General features: G+C 44.9%; 1 protein-coding gene across 1 annotated transcript in view; it reads right to left on the reverse strand.

The window, feature by feature from the left end:
- NHSL1 (NHS like 1) overlaps positions 1-21651 on the reverse strand; it is a gene marked incomplete at its 3' end in the record, with an annotated part of 187001 nt that overhangs the window by 48676 nt on the left and 116674 nt on the right. Inside the window, exon 2 of the mRNA XM_081997888.1 lies at positions 3160-3312. Within this exon, the coding sequence (XP_081854014.1) occupies positions 3160-3312 (153 nt within the window). The remainder of the gene's footprint in view (positions 1-3159; positions 3313-21651) is intronic.

Below are 21651 nucleotides of genomic sequence, written 5' to 3' on the forward strand. Positions count from 1 at the left end.
TTGTACCAGAATAAATAGGTTTGATCTTGCATTGTCTTAAAATGTAGTCAGGATTTCATCTGGTTAGTAGTACATGAGTAAAAACACCTTGTTAGAAAGGAACACCTTGCTTGAATTATTTTGAAAAATTTTATACATTCAGTACCTTTATAGGTGGTTTAAATGACTGTTGTGCTCTACGTGTGAATTACTATTTGTTACCTAAGTTTTATACTTACTTTTCCATTCAGTGGGGAAGCAATGAATGCAGTAACAAATTAATAGTTTGCAGTCAAGTTGCTATGTATCAGCAATGTCAGATCTCATAATCCAAACAAGAACAGGAGTGGAAAACTTTCAGATAGGCGTGTTTTAATGGTCTGAACTATAGCTACTAGTTTAGCCCTCAGGACCTTATTATCAGGTTAGAGGGGTCCACCAGAGCTTAACTCTTCCTTCCCAACCTCCTCTAAAGGTATGATTAAATATGCACAAGTGATTTCTGAGTAGTGCTTCTCTCATCTATTCTTAAAAACCTCCAATGATTTCATAGCCCCAAAAAATTATTTCAGTGCTTCAGTATCCTTACTGAGAGGAAGTTTCCCCTATTATCAAACCTAAGTATTTCTCCACTGCTGTGCAAATCCATCACTTCACCTCCGACTTTACCACAAAGAAAAAATGAATTTTGCGTTTGTTCTACTCTTTTCCAGTTTGTGCAAACGCTTTCTGGAGAACAGGGAGATTCACTGCAGAGAGTACGGCACACCTAAGTGTAACATCCAGCATTGTTCATTCCCCACAACCAGGCAGCACACAGGGTCACATACAGCCGTTCTACCGCCCCACACTTCATCTCAACCAATGCATCTGAAAACACCAAAAAGATGTCAAAATGCAAGCTTCATCATGAGGCCAAGAAATGCAGAATTAAAGTTCCCATGATAGCCCAACGGTGCTTCTCATGAGAATACTATTCCTCAAGAATACCTTTCCACATCATAATAATGTGATTATTATTCCTATAATCACATAGCACTGAACTCACTTCCTACCCATTTACTTCCTACCCCTTTGGAAAACTCTGTCTTTTCTAAAGCATTAGGTGGAAAAGCAGTTTGGCAGTTGTCACAATTATGTCACAATTTCAGGAGCACTTTTACACTGAGTGAAACTCAGCTCTGAATACACAACTGTTAACCCAATCCTCCAAATGTGATCAGAAGCACCGGTGTCTTCCTAATTTCACAGTGCTGGCTGAAGCAGCAGCAGAGTAAAAGTGATAAAACTTTAGTCAGTGCCTCTCTTACTACTCAGAGTCCCTACAGGTAAGAATGAAAGTACTGAAGACGGTGTTAAATTCATGCTGTAGCTACTCAGGACAGCCACAGGCCACAGCAAGGAGTTACTTTCAGACTGCTCTTAGGGAAAAAGCATGGTCCAGGGAAAGAGCTTGAGGTTAATACAGTTTTGTTGACTATGTCAGCAGCTTCAGGTGTGCTGCAGGCATCACAGTTTCTTCTCTCTCTCAGTTATTGCCCTGGAAGCATGAAACTGAAATTCACTTCATTACCAAGCAGTCCTACATCACGTGCACAAGCCAGTTTATTTAACACAAATGGCTAACTGGCAAGTTGTAGTAGTACTGAATAGCTTTTGTTTAAGAAAGAGCAAGCAGCAGCTCTAGAGAAAAATCCCAGCAGACCAAAGTAACTTCAGATGTGTAAACTGAGGGAAGCAGCATATATTACTCAGTTTCACACAAACACATTAGATACAAATTTATTGAAATAGAAGATGAAACTACAGTAGATACATTTCAGATAAAACACAAGAAAATCAGAGAAGGATTTTAGCCTGTGCAGTTTTCTTTGATAACAGTCCCAGAGAACAGAAAAATAGACGAATGAGCAGTTAAAGTTTACAAAAAGCTAACCACAAGCAGTATTCTTTTTCATCTAAAGCAGGCAAATATTTCTCTTTTGTAAAGAATTGGTAAGTGTGCCTGCAAGGGAACAGTAAACATTTCGAGGCTAAATAGCTGCACAAATGCATTAATTCAATAATAAGTATAGAGGACACACGGCCTATCTGCTGAGCCATGCATGAGTCAATAACACTGGCTGTCAAGACTCCCCTATTAAATGATAACAAAAGGCACCTAGTAAGAGATGGTGAAAATCAATTAACTGGGGAAGCGGCAAGAGAAATAAAATACAGCAGCCAAACACTTCTCTATTCAGACATACAAAATGAAGTTTTCTGTACGTTTAAAAAGCAGAAATGTCATGTTAAACAAACAAAATTTACAATGTACTTGTAAATCAGGTTACCTCTGCAACATATCAAGTACCTGCAGTTCCTGCTGAAACAAAAAGGGACTTGAAATGAGTCGGCTCTTTGCAGGGTAACCCCCTTTGTTAAACAGCCAATGTAAAGAAAAATCTAGGTTAACCATTTCCAGAACATGGACATTAAGCTGTAATTTTAAGCTTCGCTTCTGGCCCAGGGGCAGATGTTCTGCAGTCCTTCCTGCTGGCTGCCTGCCTCTGTCCTCATGGTTGCACTAACAACACAAAATGCCTCCCATGCCAGACCGTATGGGTACGCCCCCAGTGAAGGTACTAAGGGTAAAAATTGGTCCTTAAAAATATGCTGCACCCTTCTTGCAAGAAAGCACTTTCACTACTGAAAGGGTCCTTGTGAGTGCCCTGTTCCCCATTTCCCTTCTCTGCCCTCAATACCTTTTCTGACTTCTCACAAGTAGCCACATCCCTGGAAATGACACTGTACAACAACAAAAGAAATTACCAAATGAAACACCTCTGATGTGGCTCTTACCCTGAAGTATAAACAGAGTAACTCAGGGAGGTACTGCAATAGAAGGTACCGTTTTGGAAACACTCCAAAGACTAAATGGAAATGGCCAAAAGACACCAGGCTTTCCCATTTTCCATTCTAGAGTGCTCTGCCAGGTAACAGATATCCTTTCTCGATAGCAAAAGCACTTTTGCCCTATCCCTACATTTGTGCCAGTAAATACACTAATGTTTCTAATGAGCCACAGGCAGAAAAACAAATAAGATTCTTCCGAAGTTTGCAATTTGGATATGTTTGCAAAGACTGTGGCAAAAACTACTGTCCCTTTAGGACACATCAGTGTCAGCAGCAGCATCTTACCTCTCAGTACTGACTTGAGGTTCAGCTTGGCTTGTCGGTGCAGGTCCTCCACACAAGGTGGTCTTGAGGAGGGCAGGAACACATTTTCCTGCTGGTGCCAGGGAGCAGCGTAGTGCACGGTCCATCTACTCTCTTCGTCTAGGTTGGAAACAGCTGCAGAGAGAGACAGTAATAAGAAAATTAAATGCTATTGCAGATAGTTATATCATGAAACCCCACACGTAAGTCTGTCGCGCATCATCTTAAAACAAAAAAGATTTTTTGCCACTGTAGTCTCATCAAAACGCTTTCAAGAACCTCACTTCCATGACAGTTAAAAACACTCCTCTCATTTCTAGTCTAAATTTATTCTCCTGTGTTATATAGGAAACACCTTTCCCTTTTGCTGTGACCTTTAAAGGTCACCTAATCCAACCCCTCTGCAGTGAGCAGGGACATCTTCAACTAAATCAGATTGCTCAGAGCCCCGTCCAACCTGACCTTGAATATTGCCTGGGATGGGGCATCTACCACCTCTCTGGGCAACCTGTGCCAGGGTTTCACCACTCTCGTTGTAAAAAATTTCTTCCTTATTAAGAGAACAGCTTCCTCTTGCTCAAAGGTGACCCTGGGAATATGACAGTTGCCATGAGAGATTATGACAGGTTCATTTGTATCAGGAAATAATCTTCCCTGATCTCATGTTCGCTCGAACCAGGAACAAAAATTCCAGTGAAGCCAATAAATTAGCTACTTTCCATTGCCATGAGTGGAAAACAGATTTGGACAACAGCAGCTCCCTGGGCAAATGCTGCTCAGAGCACAACAGCATTGATGATGAATTGCTCTGGCCACCTCTTCTCAGCCAATACACATGTGAAAATAAAATACTGAGATTGCTCAAGTTCAAAGTTCCCTACAGACAGTCTAGTAATGAATCAGCCAAAGCACATAATGCTAAGATTTGTTTATCATTTATGTTTCCCGAGAGACAGCCATTACCTTTTGTTTAAAGTTTATCATCAATAAAAACTTCTACAGTTGAATGGCCTTATCCCTCCACCCTGTAATAGCAGGAAAAGGGCAGTTGGGGGTCATATTTTATGATTCCCCAGGCACCCTTTGGCCTTCAGCCAGCCTGCTGCACATCCTCGCTTTCAGCTCTCCAGCGCAGAAAAAGCCACTCCAGCCGTGCTGCCTCCCAGCCAAGCACTGGCCGGCCTGGCTGCCAGCTCCCCACCTTCCCTTTGTGCTCCTTGCTGCCCGCATAGCATCGCTTTGTGAAGTTTGTCCGATGCCTTCTGTGGTAGCAGAGGACGTGTGTAAACTGAGAAGCAAAAGGAAGGCAACAGCCTCCCGTCATCTGAAAAATGACTCTTTCCCTAATACCACTGTGCATCTGCCGGGATCACTGCAGATGGAAGTGATTGGTACTCGTTGAAGAAAACAAGCTATGCCTTTTGCTTCAAAGCCTATCTACAGCCTAACGCTCAATGCCTGTTTTTTCAAGATTAGTATCGGACCTTGAGAAAGGTTTTTGAAGACTTTCGAATTGGTCTCTTCCTCTCTGATGTGGCTTGGTCCTGCACCCCTTCCCCTCTTGCGGACAAGTCAGCTGCGACAAGGCCAACAGACCCTCAGTCTGCGCCTGCTTTTCCCGTCCTTGCTGACTAGAGGTCAAACCCAAACCACGTCAAACTGACAAGTCACCTGGTTACAGCATCAATCATCCTGGTATTACAGAAAAAGGGATAGGTACAGGCAATGACCTGCCTCTCGCCATCCACCGGCCGAGTGGGGAGGGGAAGAAGGCTGAGGGAGGAAGAGGAAGGAAACACCTGCCACGAAGCCCACTGTCCAGCTGCAGTCCCGCCATACCAAACTTAAAGTTTACCGCTCATCAGCGCAACGGTCATCAAAACTAGGCGACAGCAGTGCTGTGCACATTTGCCAACTCCTCTCTCTAGTACTATTTGTCTGTCTGCGCGAATTGAGCAAAGCACCACGATTCTGAAAGCCATTGTGAAACTAGAGCATCTTTAAAAAAACAGATCTGGGCTCAGAACAATCTTTATATCAGCACCTCAGAGGTACAAGCCCCCCTCAGCAGCTGCATAAGCAGATGTCTGGCAGAGGCTGGGAGGATGCCCCAGCTCACAGCTGGACACCTCTGCACCACTGCAGCTGGCACCGCCGGGCTCAGCCCGGTCCCCCAGCTCCTCGCTTCACACCAACGAGCTTGGCTCCTTCCAAAGCATCGCGACAGAGGACTTGAACACAGAATCCCGACACAGAGGTCCCACAGCAGCTCGTATGGCTGCCTCCGCACGTTACAAAGGATTCCGCAAAGGAGGGAGTGAGATAAATGTTAAAAAGAGGCTTCAGGAAAGCAGGAGCAGAGCCGAAGGGAATTGCGCTTTCCAGCAGGACTCAGCTGCCTCCCGAGCACGCACAACCACTTACTCTTTCTCTTGAAAAGTTTCATGAGAGATTTAAGCTTTGTATTGATGAAAACCACCATTTTCAAGGTGCTGAATTGTGATCCTGGAGTGTAAATCCCATAGAAAGGAGGAGCTGGAGAAAGGTGACTCTTTTCCAGACAGCCTGTTCCGACTCTGCACACCAGATTTCTTTTCTCTTCTCCAGGCTTCTCCCCTCCGCCGTTCTTTCCCGAAATCACAACTTTAAACCTGTCTAGATCTTCCTGATGCACGAAGCCATTTACAATTCTTTTAGCCTGAATTTCTCCTCCTCACATGTAACCTTGTGGGCTGAAAACACCCAGTTTCAACATGCAAAACAGGAGGAGGGGGGGAAAAAAAAACCAACTTAATTGTTATTCACGTTTGCACAGGACCAAAAATCGGGCTTTCTCGCTAGCCCTGCATTTACTCAGCTGTTCTTCTCATCCTTTGCTCTCCCAGTCCGGCGGCTCCAGAGGAAGGACGGGGTTTGCAGGTGATCTCTGTCCCTCCCGCCGCGCCAGCCGGCTCAGCCGCGCCCCCCCCCCGCCCCCCCCGCCCCCTTCCAGTTGCAAATTGGAGTTGCATTTTCGTGCAAATCGGGATGCCCTGCTTTCCCGCCGCTCGCATCCTTCCCCCTTTCCCCCGCCCCCCCCCCTTTTTTTTACCCTCTCGCTCCCACTTCATGTAGGACCCACGAGCTGCGTGTCTGCAACGTGCAGTCTCCGCTCTGCCCCTCCAGACCCACTGCTCCCCCCACTCCGCAGTCGTTGCCATTGCCTGGGACATCAGCCCACTAATTGTACATATTGCGTTTCATCCAGTAACACTCCTAATTTATTCTTATTAGTGTCATCTCAGGTCAGATACACACCAAACAAAATCGAGTTATTTCTGGCTAACAGAGAACCTGTTATTCATCAAATGAAACTTGTGTGCAGAGATGAAATAGCCCAGCTTTTTGAGATGTGCATTATACCCTAATGCTTTTAAAAAAATATATCTACATATATCTCTCTCTCTATCTTTACAGAGGTCCACAGCCATCCTTGCTAGGAATGGACTGCAATTTTGCAGACGTTAAAGAGAAAATGCTAAGCACCGAATCAATGTGCTCAGCAGGGTACTGCCCTTCGCATGATCTTCAGCCTCAAGAAGCAAGCACTCCCTCACAAAGCAAGCTTAGGAAAGCTCCTCGGGTTAACAATGGAAAGGATTTTTTCCTCAGAAAAAAGGAAAATGCCAGCAGCAGGGGGCTCAGACTGACCCCAAAGCTGCAGCAGGATCCGGCCGCTGGAGTGCGGCATGTAAAAAGCAGGTGCTCCACAGGAACTTCACCCCAAGTTTCGCCAAATGGCTGAGCCTCAAGCACCGCGCAGAACAGACCATAAACAAAGTGCCCCCATTGTTGCCTGAACACACAATTACCAGCATTTCATCACTATTTTCCAAACCCAGAGATTTTACAATTCCAACACGGGACTGACACCAAAACTGCTATCATCGGCAGGTCTCTCCAGCAGCTGCTAGTCCAAGAGACATTTTGACGGGCTCACCTCTGCCAAAGGGACAGAAGACCATGGTGCCGTAGCAGCAATGGCAGGGAAGGCACCTCTGCTTTTCCAGTGATGTCCATCAAGCATCTTATACAAAAAATGACGCTGGCATCAAACTCTGATAACAAGATAACTATTTAGTGTTGTTTTTTAAAAAAAATCACATACACAATAATACCCCCGTTAGGAATCTGCCATCACCCATACGTCATTAAGACCACTTTATATGCACACTTGCTGGGGACACTCTGGAGGAGAGCGCAGAATGACTCAATTTCAAACTCCAGCAGAGTTGCCATCCAAGAGCAAACCCAGAAGGTGGTAACTCCATTTTTTAGGGTGGTGGTGATCTTTTTTAGGATGTAGGAAGTGCCTCTGTAAGTGGCAAGGGGAGCTACCGTGCATCTGCATAACCGTGACAGTTTCAAGCTAGCAGGTGAGGGAGCCTGGGCCACTGGAAGTGAGACAGATTCTCCCTGAGGTCTTTATAGCACCTGACAGAGGCTTGAGAGCCCTGGGAAGCAAGACTTTGTTCCCTTTTCATGGTCAAGCCCCTATGTATCAACATGATCCTGGGTACTTTGGACGGCTCAGGAAACCCCTCCCCTGAGGCTGCAATGAGTGCCAAGTCCAGTGTTGCTCTTTGTTATTGGAACCTCAAGCCACCCTGAAGCATTTCTCCTGCCTGAGAACAAGTGCTTGATCACTGTCCTCAAGCCCCAATCTCCAGTATGGAAGCAGCTATTCAAACCCAGTAACAAACAATGCATAAGACGATGTCTGCCTTTCATCCTCACCCCACCTTTGCTTCCACCTTCCCTCAGGTCATGCTTCTAAAGAGCTCAAACATCAAAAATGGCTATCTTGAGGGGATACCTCGAAGGAAACATCAGTGGCTACTTGTATCTGCGTCTCTGAGAGTCTGCACTAGGTCAACACGACAAAAAACTCTTCACCACTTGAGGCAAACCCATTGGCTTCCATGAAATTCAGCAGGTTGTCTCAATCCAGCTTTTTAAAAACAACTTTTCCTGTCACAAGAAACTGTCACCACAAGTGGCTTCTACTGGCAGTTCTCTTGTTGAAAGTTGAAGTAAGTTGAAAGCATGAAGTGTGCTTCTCTGCTGCCTGCCACTCTACTTTGAGAAGAGAAGGAAAAGATGGGGCAGTTTGAGAACATTTATATTGTAGTCACTATGCAAACAGCTAAAGGACTTTAGCCTCCAATATTGCCAATCCAGCAGATAAAATCACAAAACCCCCACCAAACAACAACCAGAACCCCACCTGAAATTACCCTGATAGAAAAAATTTAAACGTTTGTTAAAGCTGGAAAAACCCTGCATGAACAGCAGATGAGCACACACTGTGGTATCAGTTCTTTAAAATCAAATGACTCAAGAGACAGCAGACTGGGGAGACCTTGCTCTGTGGCACTTGTCCTACTTCACCCTGGACAAGTTAATATTAACCCTGCCTCAGTTCCCACATCCTTAGAAGCAAGGATCACACTCGCCTGCCACCACACAAGGATACTGTCACAAGGAATACAGAAAATACGCAGAACATTTTCAGCAAATGCTAATTCTCATTTCATGCCGGCTGGGATTGTTAACTTAGGTTACAAAGTTTGGTCCGGAAGAAAACGCCTTCCTAACTGATGAGTCAGAGATTGTGGCAAAGAAAATGAGAGCACAAGATGCATTGCCAAACAGCACGCTCAAGATCATCAACGTGTAACACACTCATCAGCAAAACTGTGTCTTGTTTTAATGCACGCTATAATAGTTTTTAATCCCTGAGTGGTTAAACTGATCTTAATATCTAGTAGAGGCCATGTACACCCAGAAGAGAGGTGAACATGAGGGGCTGCTTGCGCATGGCATGCCCGAAATGCTGCAGCCATTCCTTCGCTCCTCTCCCTGCTCTCTCCCCTCTCTAGAGGGGCTTTCCAGCTGACCTGCTCTGCGACAGCCATCTGGGACAGCCACCCCTCCACATTCACGCCAGCATAAAACACTGGTGCCTGTGAAACACTCTGGAAAGATGCGGCTTCCACGGAAATATTTCAAGCTAGCCCCTGGGGGAGGGGAGAGGCTCTCCTGTCCAGCCCCCATTCACAAACCCAGTGACCTGAACCTTACACCAGTGCACAAGATCTGTTGAAGAAGTTGTTGAGGTTTTATAAAAAGGCAAATGTTGGAAAGGGACATACTCGGGTTGCTCGTAAGCACAGCCGGAGCAGCTGCCCAGCAGCTGTCCGTCAGGGACACTAACGGATCGGTGAAAATCAACTGTTCTCCTTCCTGCTGCCACTCATCAGCCCATGCACACGTGCAGTACGAAATTTAGGAAGTACTGAGTTAAAAAATACAAATAAAACACGAGAATAGCAACCCATTCCTGCTCCCTCCTACAAATCAAGACAATTTTTACCATTCATTTTCACGAAGGAGAGGTAAACCCAACACACAGATCAAGTTCATGAAAGGAACAATGCATCAAACCACTAACATGTATCATCATCTCAAAACCTAGACTTTAAGTTGTAAGCTTTAGCAACTTTATTCAGACAATGGAAAAAATCCTCCATTAAACAACTGTACAGCATTGATGACATTTTAAGAGGAAAGAAAAAGTAAAACCATACAACTGAGCTGGGAACTGCACTGCGAGAGCTCTTCCAGTGAGTCTCTGTTCAATAAGCAGAAGGGAAAGCAGAAACGTTGGCAAGCAGATGTACTCAGAACAATTAAATCGATGCCTTTGCTTTTTACAGACACGTCAGTCACTCGCTCGAAATAAGTTTCCAGTGTGTCGCCCTCCAGCAGCTCGCATGGGGATGCTCTGGGAAGGAGCTGGTGGAGGGCAGTAGTTCACAGCACGTCTGCAGGGTTGGGTCCGTGTAGGACGTGCTCAGGATTGCTCCCTGCCACCCCCGTCCGCCCCCTCCAGCGGCTGCGGTGTCCGGAGGGGAGCGGCTATGGGACTGCCCCCCAAGCACCCCCTCTCCAGGCTGCACAGAGGCACCCAGGCATCTGCAGAGCGAGCCTAAACCTGAGGAGGGTTATAAACCCCTTCCTGCAGGTCACAAGGCTCCTGCCTGACTCAGACCAACGCCGCCCGGCCTTGAGCGCTGTGCCTTTGCTTCTAGGCAAGACTTCCATCATTAGGAATCATCAAGCACCTGAGATGAGAGAGGGCAAATGCCTCAAGTGTTTTCAAAACTCGTACCCAAGCTTTATGCCTGTTCTGGCCACCTTCACCCGTGCCGTCAACCACTTGCTGGTGTCTAAATGGGGTCGAAGCCACCCCCGCAGACCACAGGAGTCAATAATTTATGGTCAGAAGGGGTTTCTCCCTCCCTTAGAGCCAGTCCCTGCTGGCCTTCTCCCGGCATCTTTCAGGAGAACAAAAGTGCTCCCTCCACAAAGGCCGTCCCAGGCAGCACCGCATTCAGCTGCCCTCCCGTCCCCAGCTCACAAAGGCCTCTTTCAGGGCAACCTCCGCCTCGGTGAAGCGCGATACTTCCCCGGCTACCGAGAAATTACAATTCATTAAACCTGGGATCAGGAAGACGAGGAGGAGGAGAATGCACAGAGGAGAGGGAACAAAGCAGAAAAACTATTTTATCCCAAAGCCACCGCAACAAAAAGCCAAGAAGGACTCCGGCTAACTGGCAGGGGAGCCGGGCACTGAGCCTGCCTGGGCAGGCCGACACAGAGCGGGTACGGCTTTAGAGAGGGTACCCCGGCAGCACCCTCCTCATTCGTGCTCATAAGGGATGATGGCTGCAGCCTCTGGGAAAGGGGCAGCTCGGTGGGGCCGGGGGGAAGAGGGAGGAAGATGAGAAGGAGACGAAGCCCAACCTAAGCCAGGGAGGACAGAAAAGCAGCAGACTGATTGATCTGATGATCCTATTTAGGTCACAGCACAATAAAGCTAATTCATTCCTTTGACAACTCAAAACGTCTTTCCACAGGATCCTCTGTCATGCAAACACATCACCAGAGAGAAAAGGGAGCATTTGGGCAGGGCTGCCTGCAGACAAAGCAGCAGCCTCTTTTGGTTAGAGCATCTCCCCGCACACTGCAACTGCAGGCAGGAGAACAGAAAAAGTTTAGGGAATGTGCAGTTTTGTTTCCTGGTTTTGTTTTAAATTGCAGGGCACAATCCTTTTTCCTTTGGCCATTCCTGAACCCCAGCTAAGGCAAGGTCAGCTCCCAGAAAAGTACCTTTCTCTCTCCCTTTTGAAATTCCACCAGGAAACATTCTCAATTTAAATTCCAAATCCACCTCAATGCTCCTACACTATGGCTCACCCCGAAGAACGGATCAAAAATGGCCACAGCAAATAAGTCTTTGCAAAATCTTGACTCTTATTTGCCCTAATAATGCACCATAGAGAAGATGCTTCTCTTCTGAATTAGTGATGGAAAAAACAGCAAGCAAACAAGTTTGCATAAGTTTTACCACTGATTCATCCTGTAGGACTAGGAGCGAAACCAACAAAACCAGACTGCAGAAATGCCATTTCTGAGCTTCTGTCCCAAACTGTCTCCCCATTCAGCCTGTAATTCCATCTTTGGCAGCTGTGCACTTGTGGATCCACAAGACATCTTCAACTAATCTCAGTCTGCGTTCTCCTTACGGGTGTTCTGAAGGGGACACGCTCCCCACTCATTTCACTGATTTAAAGGTCACAGAAAGAATTCTTGCAGTGTATCTCCATCTCCCCGCCCAACACTGCTGTTCAGGATGTTATTATTTATATATGGATTATCCTGGTATGAGGAGTTGGCAGTTCTTATTTTCTTCTTCTTTCTGCTGACTGTCCTAATAAACTCAAGGTGAGCTGCATTTAAGTTTGGAAACACTCTCTCTTAAAATTAGGCCAGTATGTTCTCTGGATTCCTAAGAACTTCGCAATCTATAAGTGAAAAAAACTAAGCTCCTTGGAAAATACCAACCTTCATATGATCATATAATTGCTCATGCCTAAATCAAGCACCAAGTATGCACTCAGTGTCTCACACAGCAGCTTGAAAAAGAAGTTCTAAGTTAGAAACTGTCAAAAACTTACCCTGAAAAGATTTATCTGCACAACACAATAGTAAAATGATAAGTAAAAGCTAAGGTTCACAAACAATAAACGGATTTCAGCAGTTTTGACATTTGGTATTGTCCCTAAAGCCCTAAGATTTTTGATGAAATCTGAAAACCTGGGTATGTTCCAATTAAATAATGGCACAAAGTATCCTGAAAACCAGTATTTTCCACCTAAAGTAAGGCATCCAGTCCATGTAAGAGTCACCTAATAATTATATTGCTGCAGGATTCAGAGACCTGTTTTAAGCTTCTAAGGAAATAATCAAATCAACATGTGTACCACAGCATCTCCAGAGAACGTCTTTGGCTGGCCAGGTGTATGTGGATCGCGGACATGATCAACAGATTTTGAAAACAAATTTTAAAATGACCTTCGTGTAATCAGCAACTTCTTATAAAGGCTCTCAATAAAGTCTTTAAAAGGAAAGGATAGCCTCCTTAAATTCATAGTGCTAACTGGTTGAACTTTCAGAATTTATAATGTGGATGCCAACGTAAAACTTTATTACTACCTGTTTGATTAAAAGTGTCAGAGATGAAAACATCGGTGTTATTAATCATACGCAAACAAGCAGCCTCACAATGCACCGTGCTCAGTCAACATTAACAGCTCAATAGTTGCATTTCTTTGGATCGCTAGTGAAATGCATCTAACGGTTTAAATGACGCTACTGTGAAAAAGGCGCCTTGCCACCAAACATCCTCAGAAATCACTAGGGAGCACACTGACTATCATGATTTTTAATATCGTGGCAACCGTTTCAATAAATAAGTATGCCGGGGCATTAAGCAAACAACAGGCATCACCATCTACTTCATCAAAAAGTAACCCACAAAAAGGTAAAAAATTATTTTATTTCCCCTCTCCTCTCCCACATTCAATCTGCCTCCATTTCCTGCTAGAAAGGGAAAGGAGAAGATGCCTACTTTTTTCCTACAAGATCCCTACTGCAGATACCTACAGTTTTTCTTGCTGTAGAAAAAGCAGTTATTTCCTACTGTGGCTGGAGAACTTCAGAAAACTGAACAAACAGTAAAGTTGTCCCACGATGAGGGGTTCAATATACACCATTTCAAATGAAAGATACCATTTTTAATAAAAAAGTCTCTTTTGGTATCCTTGGTTTCCCCACTTGGCACAAAATACAAACTGCAGAAAAGTTTATATTTTCTTGGAGGAATTGGAGTAGAAGTTGGAAAAGTTGGAGGAGGAGTGTAAGTTTAAAACTTAAGACAGCTGACACTAGTTTTAAGAATATTTCTTCCAGCACTTTCACTATTTGTATGTGAAAACCTTCGAAAGTATGCAGCTATGGCACCATCACCCCCACTTCAGCTCCAAACAGATGACACACTGTATGGCCTGACATCACATCTCCGCAGTAACCTTCTTCCAGTGGTGGACTCTCACTTGAAGTCAGCTGAAAGGCAAGCATCCATTCACAGTTCAGATCAACACTGCTTACGCTAAACCTACCACTGTATTTTTGAAAGAGTTTCTAAACGTATCATCTTGCCAACAGGAGATGCACTGCAACTCAGAGATTTCCAACACTTTATCAGAGGCTGGAGACACCACACAAACAAATACAGTGACAACTATGCAGAGCCTAAAAATACACTTCTGTGCAGATATTCCATGGGTTTTCTAGCCCAGACAATAAGCTTGTGACAATCAACTGTGCTGCCCAGCTTGACCATTCCTGAAACACGCCAGCAGCTGTTATTAAGACAACAGTAAGAACAAGGCAAAGAAGCATCAGTAGTTAACTACCACTAAGCAAACAACCCTGCCATCTCAAGACAGTTGGTAAAACTACTGTGTATCCCAGGGGCTGCATTTTTGAGCTATACACAACGATCCAAATTCAACTTTGGGGTACAGATTTGTCCAGAGGACTGTTAATTACTGACAGCTTGAGCTGTTGCAGAATTGGAACGGGACAGCATTTTACATCGCAAGTAATTGAGAAGAGAGGAGGAGCCTGTTTTAAAAATAGTCCAGAAGACTCTGGCGAGAAACTTCCTGCCAGCTTCCAGGGCACCTGATCCCTGGCGCACAAGATCCGATTCGAACATAAAGAAGGAGGTAGGAAATCAGTAATGGAGTCAGTGTTAATAAAGTTTACACCCTCAGGAAGACCAATCAATAAAACCCATAGAACAGTGGGACCTATATTCTCCCAAAATTATTCTGCAACACGTAGTATGCATGAAAAGCCTCTTCCTTTTTCCCCATCTTTATGGATAATGATACAAGCAGTTCTAGTCTTTGGCACCCTTTAAAGATGCTGCAATGCAGCACTAAAATAAATTCAATCCCAGTCTACTTGAGTTAGACAGAATCCAGATCCAGTTAGACAGCCTAACAGGATCCCTGCTTTGCCACTGTGCCAGGAATCATCTGAACTGATGCACACCAAAACTCAATTTACATTTTTGTTTTTAAACAATGGCTGGTTTGAAGAACACAGTTGAAACTACAGCCACTAAAAGTATCTGACACATCCCACAACATCTAATGTTCTGTACAGAGCGCACAGCCTGCTCCAGGAATGAAGAAATTAAAACACTGTGTTCATGTAAGCTTTAAAAATATTTCTTCTTATGTCAGGGCAATTAGCATCCTGCTCCTCTTCAGATTAATGAAACTTAATAGGACAAGGTTAGCATCACACAGGAAAAAAACCTCACACTCATCTTCAGCTACTGGATGTAAAAGAGTGTCTTTTTCTCTGATGCTATTAATTATTTAACCTAACACTGCTACCACCATCTGCTTGGGCACCTGCTCGCACGCACCAAACAGCAGACCACTGTTCCCTGGTCTAGCCGTGCCATCACGTTTGTAGCAAACATCTGACAAACAAAGGAGGACCAGGCCGATTAAAAGCTGATGCTGAGAATAACCATGAAGGATCACTCAGTTAGGAGAGATGCCCAACATGCTTTGGAGATGCTACCTAGCTACAAGTTTAATTAATCCTCCCTGGAACCCCAGAGAAATGGTTTTACAAACCTCTGTTGATGCTTTTGGGCAATGACAAACATGCTCCGCAGCCCTTGTGTGTAAAACTTCACTGTTCTCAAACTCCTTGTCAAAGCATCCAAAAGATAGCTAAAAACCAAATGACAGCACCGAACCAGAGAAGGAAAAGTTATCCCATAGTCATCATGGCTCAGATCAGAGATCAGACGAACGGGGGTGAGACTGTCAGGATAAGCAGCACGTGGCCACTGACCCCATGCCAAGTGGGTAGCTGAGCACTCCCACGGAAAAGGCATCACACTTGGATAACCTGCCTTTCAACCACAACATTTACAAGTTTTTCCTCTTTCCTCCATAAGCCGAGTCTCCAGCAACACCAGTTCATGCTCAGCTGATGGGGACAAGCCCTTGCTTGTCTAGACAGTCGTCAGCTTATTGAAGAACAGTTTCCAAACAAAAGCCAGGAGCTGCAGCCTAACAGCCATGAGCAGTGCTTTGGGGAATTCAGCCTTTATATTAGTCATAGTCAGGCCACAGCCTGCCTGCCTGCGTACAGAAGACCTACGGGGAGGCTGATTAAGTGCCCTTCTGCTGTGACTGGAATAGTGGCATCATGGGGTTTCCTATTTATTCTCTTCCAATGACTCCAGATCAAAACTGGTCAGCTCACAAGTCAGGCGCTGTTTCCGTAACTGCTGTAATGGCAGGCACCACTTGCAATCCAAAATTCAAACTATGTCTTTCCAATCATGCATAATCCCTATAATCCAGATCCCACTTCAGTGTATTACTGCACCAATTCAGATGTAATAGTGATGAGCCACTTAAAGCATTTTTCTGATGAAAAAACACCATGAAAACAACCCCTCTGCCCAAACTTCTGCTTAGGCATATGAATTCACCGTTATTGTTCATTTTTTGCCACATATTCTTCGAACAGATCAGATCCAATAATTTCTAAACTGTGAAATCATTGTGTCTCCTTTTGTGCTTTCCAGTACAGTTTGAAAAATGTTTTTAGGTTTTGTTTCTTTTTGAACAATATGTTAATTAGAACAGAGGCTGTGCCTCCCCCCCACCCCTTAATAACCAATCTCTCCCAATCCCAGCTCTTCTAAGACATTTAGGAAATGCAAGCAAAATGCCATCTGTTGGCAATGAGGTGGGACTAAGCCTTTAATGTTGAAAGACCCACTTTAGAAAACCCAGGGAGGCAGATTTAATCAACTGACAAGACTGAGTTCTCTAAATGCTTGCATATTCCAGGTCCAGTCCTGCGCTTCCTTTCACATAATTAGACACATTCCTATTTGATCTGCCATTAACTCATTGCTTCCTTTCTAAGAAAGCAATGAGCTGGCCTTTGGTCTTCCTCCTTCCAAACCTGCTGCCCCTTCATCGGCTTAAAAATTACAAGACTGGGCTTTGCTAGCCTTCCTAACGGGGTGCGAAGGGTAGGAGAGAGCAAATATACTCAAGGTAGACCTTGGGTGGGATTTTTTTGTCTTGTTTCAGAAAGCTTCCTTTGCATATATTACATCATTTGTCCCTGCTGCGGGTGCCTGCCTTGCGGGCCAGGTGGGAGACTGGAAGGAGCCAAAGGAGCTGCTCTACAGACCGTGATAATGTCAGTCTGGGGGTGACAGGAGAGAAGTCACTGCCTCCTTACTCCTAACCTACACCTGCTGCCCGACCGAACTGCCGTGCATCTGCTGAAAGTGGCTGCTGCTTTCACACAGCACGAAAATAAAGAATTAAAAAAAAAAAAAGCTGAGGGCAGCTTTCTAAAGTCTCACTTTCAGGAAGAACATCATTCAACATCTTACAAGGTAATCTGATGCCAGATACATGCAGCCGCCAGTCCACTACCGTTTGCTTTTTCCTGCAGGTATTTTACACCAGCTAACCCACCTGTGTCAAGGTTTTTATTTTTCACTCGAAGCAGCCCAGTTCTGCTCAGGACTTACCACTGTTACCTAAAAAGACTACAAACTTGCAGCAATATTGCATAAAGTATAAAAATCAGCAAGTTTTGTACTCCTTTTGGCTCTTCCAGCCTTGCTCCCGTGGCCAGCAATTCCAGGCAGCATGGGCACATCCATCGGCACAGCAGGCAGACAAAGGCACATGGCCACGTGCCAGCAAGGCTGCCTTCAGCAAATTAACCAACCAAATTCAGTACTGATGGTAACAGTAGTCATACACAATCATCATGCAAGTTACAGTCCTTTCTACTCAAATCCCTCTCACTTTTAAATACAATAATTCAGCATGGGGGAAAAAAATACAAATTCCTTCTAAAAATCAGATTGCATCAGCAAAGCTCCAGGCACCCTCTCATTCTGAGATTTGTTCTCTGAAGATACCACTCTGCCAGTTCATTTTCTCTTTTCCACCACTAAGTAGCCTTCACTCCACTCCACTATCTCCCATATGGTTAACATGAATGTGACAATTAATATGCAATTAATAAAATGGTGCGATCAACTGCTTTTGTTCACAGCAGCAGCTGGTCTGCATGTTAGAGTGTAATTAGACAAATTAAGATGTACCGCTTTTGTTTGCGGATGAACTGACAGCATCGCTCATGCTTAAATGTCACTAAGCCTATTGGCATTTGGGATTATTCTAAACATGTCTTTTTTTATTAACACTACAAGGTATCAATAAGCCAGATTTATACGCTGCCAGCTGCAATGCCAGCAAAACACAAGTTTGCTTTACCTCCAAGACGTTTGCACAAGCCAACCGAAAGTTAAGAAGTGATGTATTTCAGAGATCAAGCGCGCTTTTACTTCAAGTATCACAGCCCATAGTACCGAGCGAGTGGCCCTGGCTGGGTGACAAAAGCAGAGTTGATCTGTAATTGTGTCCAAGCTTGAAAATCTTGAGTATCAAGTAGCGTGCATATTTTTCAATGACTTGTCATCAGATTAGGGCAGGGAAACAATAGAGGGCTAAAAATCTGTTGTAATCTATCAGACTTTTACTACCATTTATTTTAAAAGGCGTTAGTTTGGCCTATGCAGGAGCCATACAGAGAAAAAGTGATTTCAGGGACAGTCCTCAACTTTTTTGGGAGCTGAGAGCAGGAGCAAAACCCCTGAGCCCTGGTAGGGCAGGGGGACAGGGACCACAGCACCAGCTCCAAGCACCAGCAAACCCACCCAACCCAGATCCCCCAGCAGGCAGCGGCGCTGGGTCGGGTGGCAGCGATGCTCTGCCAGCCTGGTCCCCCCAGGTCTCGCCACAAGAGCTGCCATCCAGAAGCCAGACCCCTTTGCCTGTGGGGGGTCCCCCAGTGGGAGCCCATGTCCCCTCCAGAGGCTGCACACCCGTTTCTGGTTGTCCCTCACCGGCAGCATGCTGCACAGCCCATATTGCTCCTTCTGAGCACAACACAGAGGCCATCCTACCCACCACCTAAATGGCGATACACTGTTTGAATCATCGGGTTACTACCTACCATGGACTCTGCAACAGCAACACTGCAGGTTACCTGCATTCAAACCGGGGCAGCACATGCCATATACAAAGCATTGAACATGATACTTGACAAATCAAAGTCTTTGCAAGGCAACACACCATCACACTTTTTCCAGGGCCATTACTGAAGCTTCTGGCTTCCCAATACTGTGAAAAAAAACATGGGAAAGGACACGGTGAGGAGCAGTCAGCACAGGAAAAGTAAGGAAGACGAGGAAGCCTTTGAAGAGTTTCACATTTAGTAGCAGTTAACAAGAAAAGACAAGTAACCAGGAGGGTTTCTGCTCCAGGAGCACTGCAAACATGCCAAACCCCACAGAAGCCCTCTACCACAAATAACCTGGCACACACAGGCAGACGGCCTGACTTGGGAGATGGGTGGAAGTCACCGACCTGCAGAGTCCCGGAAAATGGGTCCCAGAAGGGGTGATATTCGTATCTGCCTTGTTAATCGGAGAATTTGCTTCTTTACTCCTCCAGGACAAGAAAATGCACTGCAGCTATAAAATCTTTTATCATTTAATCTCCAAGTGTTGGCCTGGGGAAGGGTGGAATGCAGTAAGAAACATGGCATAGTAAAATGGATTTTGATAATGCTGCCATAATCCGTTTGCGATTGGTAGTGTGACTCCATTAGTCAGGCTGATAAGGGCATCCCTTAAAATGCTTGTGCCTTTTCTGTGGAGTTTCCCATTCTCCTCACCGTGTTTCAGCTTTAATCTCCTCCAAGTCTGATTTTCTTATAGCACTCAAAACCACTTCTTGACTTCACTGTACTAGATAAAGCAACTCCCAGTAAGATCTGCAAACATACTGTACCCACCATCCACAAACCCCAGGAGTTTTAACCAAATTAAGCACTGAAGAGCCTATTCAGTCTACCATTAACTACCATCCTCAACCACAGGCTTTCCAATCTCACCTGTTTCACATGTGGATTTGCACTTATGTTGCTCCACCTCCTTAATTACAGCAGATTAGATCTTCCTGCTCCAATTGCCAAAAACACTACACAAAAGATGTCTCTGAACCCTCTATTTTTTCAGACTCCTCCAGATGCACTTGAGTGATGTTAATGAGCTCTGTACCAAAACCTCCCCGCCTCTTCCTTGTGCTCCTGAGTGCCACACATGGCTTCTCGTCTGCTTGCACGCAGAGGAATGCATGAAACACCCACCACCAGCACCTCCTTGCAATGGCGAGTGCAAGTGCACACCCAGCAGTGAGCAACCAAGCTAGCAAAGTTTTCTTTTGGCAAGGCCTTCATAGTCACGTTACTGATTCACTTACTAAGTTTTTTACAAATCCCAACGTTAATGCCTTTTTACCCAGCGTATTCCAAGTTCTTCTTCATCCCTCCCTTCATCCATGAAGCTCTCGCATCTGACCCTCAAAAGGGCTCATGAGACATATGGCAACAGCACAGGAGACCAACAGCTGGACCGCCACATGCCTGGCCAGAAAAGGATGGGTGGGGAGGCTTGTTCTCTACCGCACATGCAGGGAACGTGCAGCAAGATAAGCCAAAAATGCAAGACACATACAGAAATGCCCACCAGAAGAGTTGTTTTTTTATCCAAGACCTGAAGGAATTCTGTACTAATGGACACATTCCTTTCCTTTGCAAGGTTTTGGTGGCTTGTTTTGGCCAAATGAACAAAACTTCCAAGAAAACTCAGGCATAAGACAAGCACTTGCTAAGAACACTGAGAGAAAAGGAGAAAAAAACCTTTTTTGGGGGGGCACGTAATAAAAATTATATTCAAGTTACTTTTTTTTTTAAATTTCCAAAACAAACCAGTTCCCAGCTTTATCTGATGCAACCCGCTATGCCAGATGTTATGGTACGCGCTGGATGCAGCAGATGAAGCTGGGAGCGAGGACAGCTAGTCACTTGCATGAGGCTCTGCAAGTTGCCGTCCCGGCCATTCACCGCAATAGACTGAGCCTTTCTGTCACTTAAGGCACGGAAGGCCACAAAGGCTTGCTCAGTGCTCCGCGATGGAAAACAATTCAATCTTTGTTTCACACTGCTAAATAAGAAGGCAAAGGATGAATCCTCCCAACTCGCAAGGATTCTGGCTACTTTTTTTTTTTTTTATATAACATCCTTTAATTGGGAAATTTAAATCTCATTGCCGTGGGAAGAGAAACCTGGGAGAAAAGCCGTAACAAACAATGAATAATAAAATAACCAACTTGGTTCAGAACCTCCTATTCATTTATAGATTTAGTTATTATTATTTTAAATTTTATATGTTTTCACAAAACACTCATCACACAGAAAGGTCTGGGCTTTACAGATAAGACAGAGCTGTTGTCCTTAGAAAGCATAATGAATGAAAACGAAGAAAGCGTTCTTTCATGAGCTAGCAGGCAACAAAACACTGAGAAAAAATCCCAATAACTGAAGCTACTGTTTAACAAACACTGAAAGTAATCTGAAACTGCCATTGGCTTGCTCCCACATCTGTAAAAGAAAGAAAAAACCTCCAAGATCCTTACCAAAACTTTATAATCACAAAAAGCCGACAAATGCTACAGTTTAGTCAACAGCATACCACATCTTTAAACTTGGCAAATTTAATAAAATATGAAGCAGCAATGGGAACCACAAGAGGCAGGCGACGCTCTAACCTGGAGGAGGTGACAGCCTCCCATGGCAGCAGTCACTGCCAACAGCCTCAGAGCCCAACTCAGCAGGCTTTTAAGCCAAACCGATTCACACCCTCCCCATTTCTGTCAAACCTGGTCAGCGGAGGAGCTCAGCTCAACTTTCCTGCAGGAACACCAACTACCAAACACTCAGCACCACTGGAGTTTGGCTGTAACTGTGAATGAACACATGACAGTGACAGTCCCTCCACCACTGTAATACCATTTTTCTTGCAGGCAGGCAGGCTGTTAAAGG

This window comes from Phaethon aethereus, assembly GCF_964289735.1.
Source record: "Phaethon aethereus genome assembly, chromosome: 3".
NCBI lineage: Eukaryota > Metazoa > Chordata > Aves > Phaethontiformes > Phaethontidae > Phaethon > Phaethon aethereus.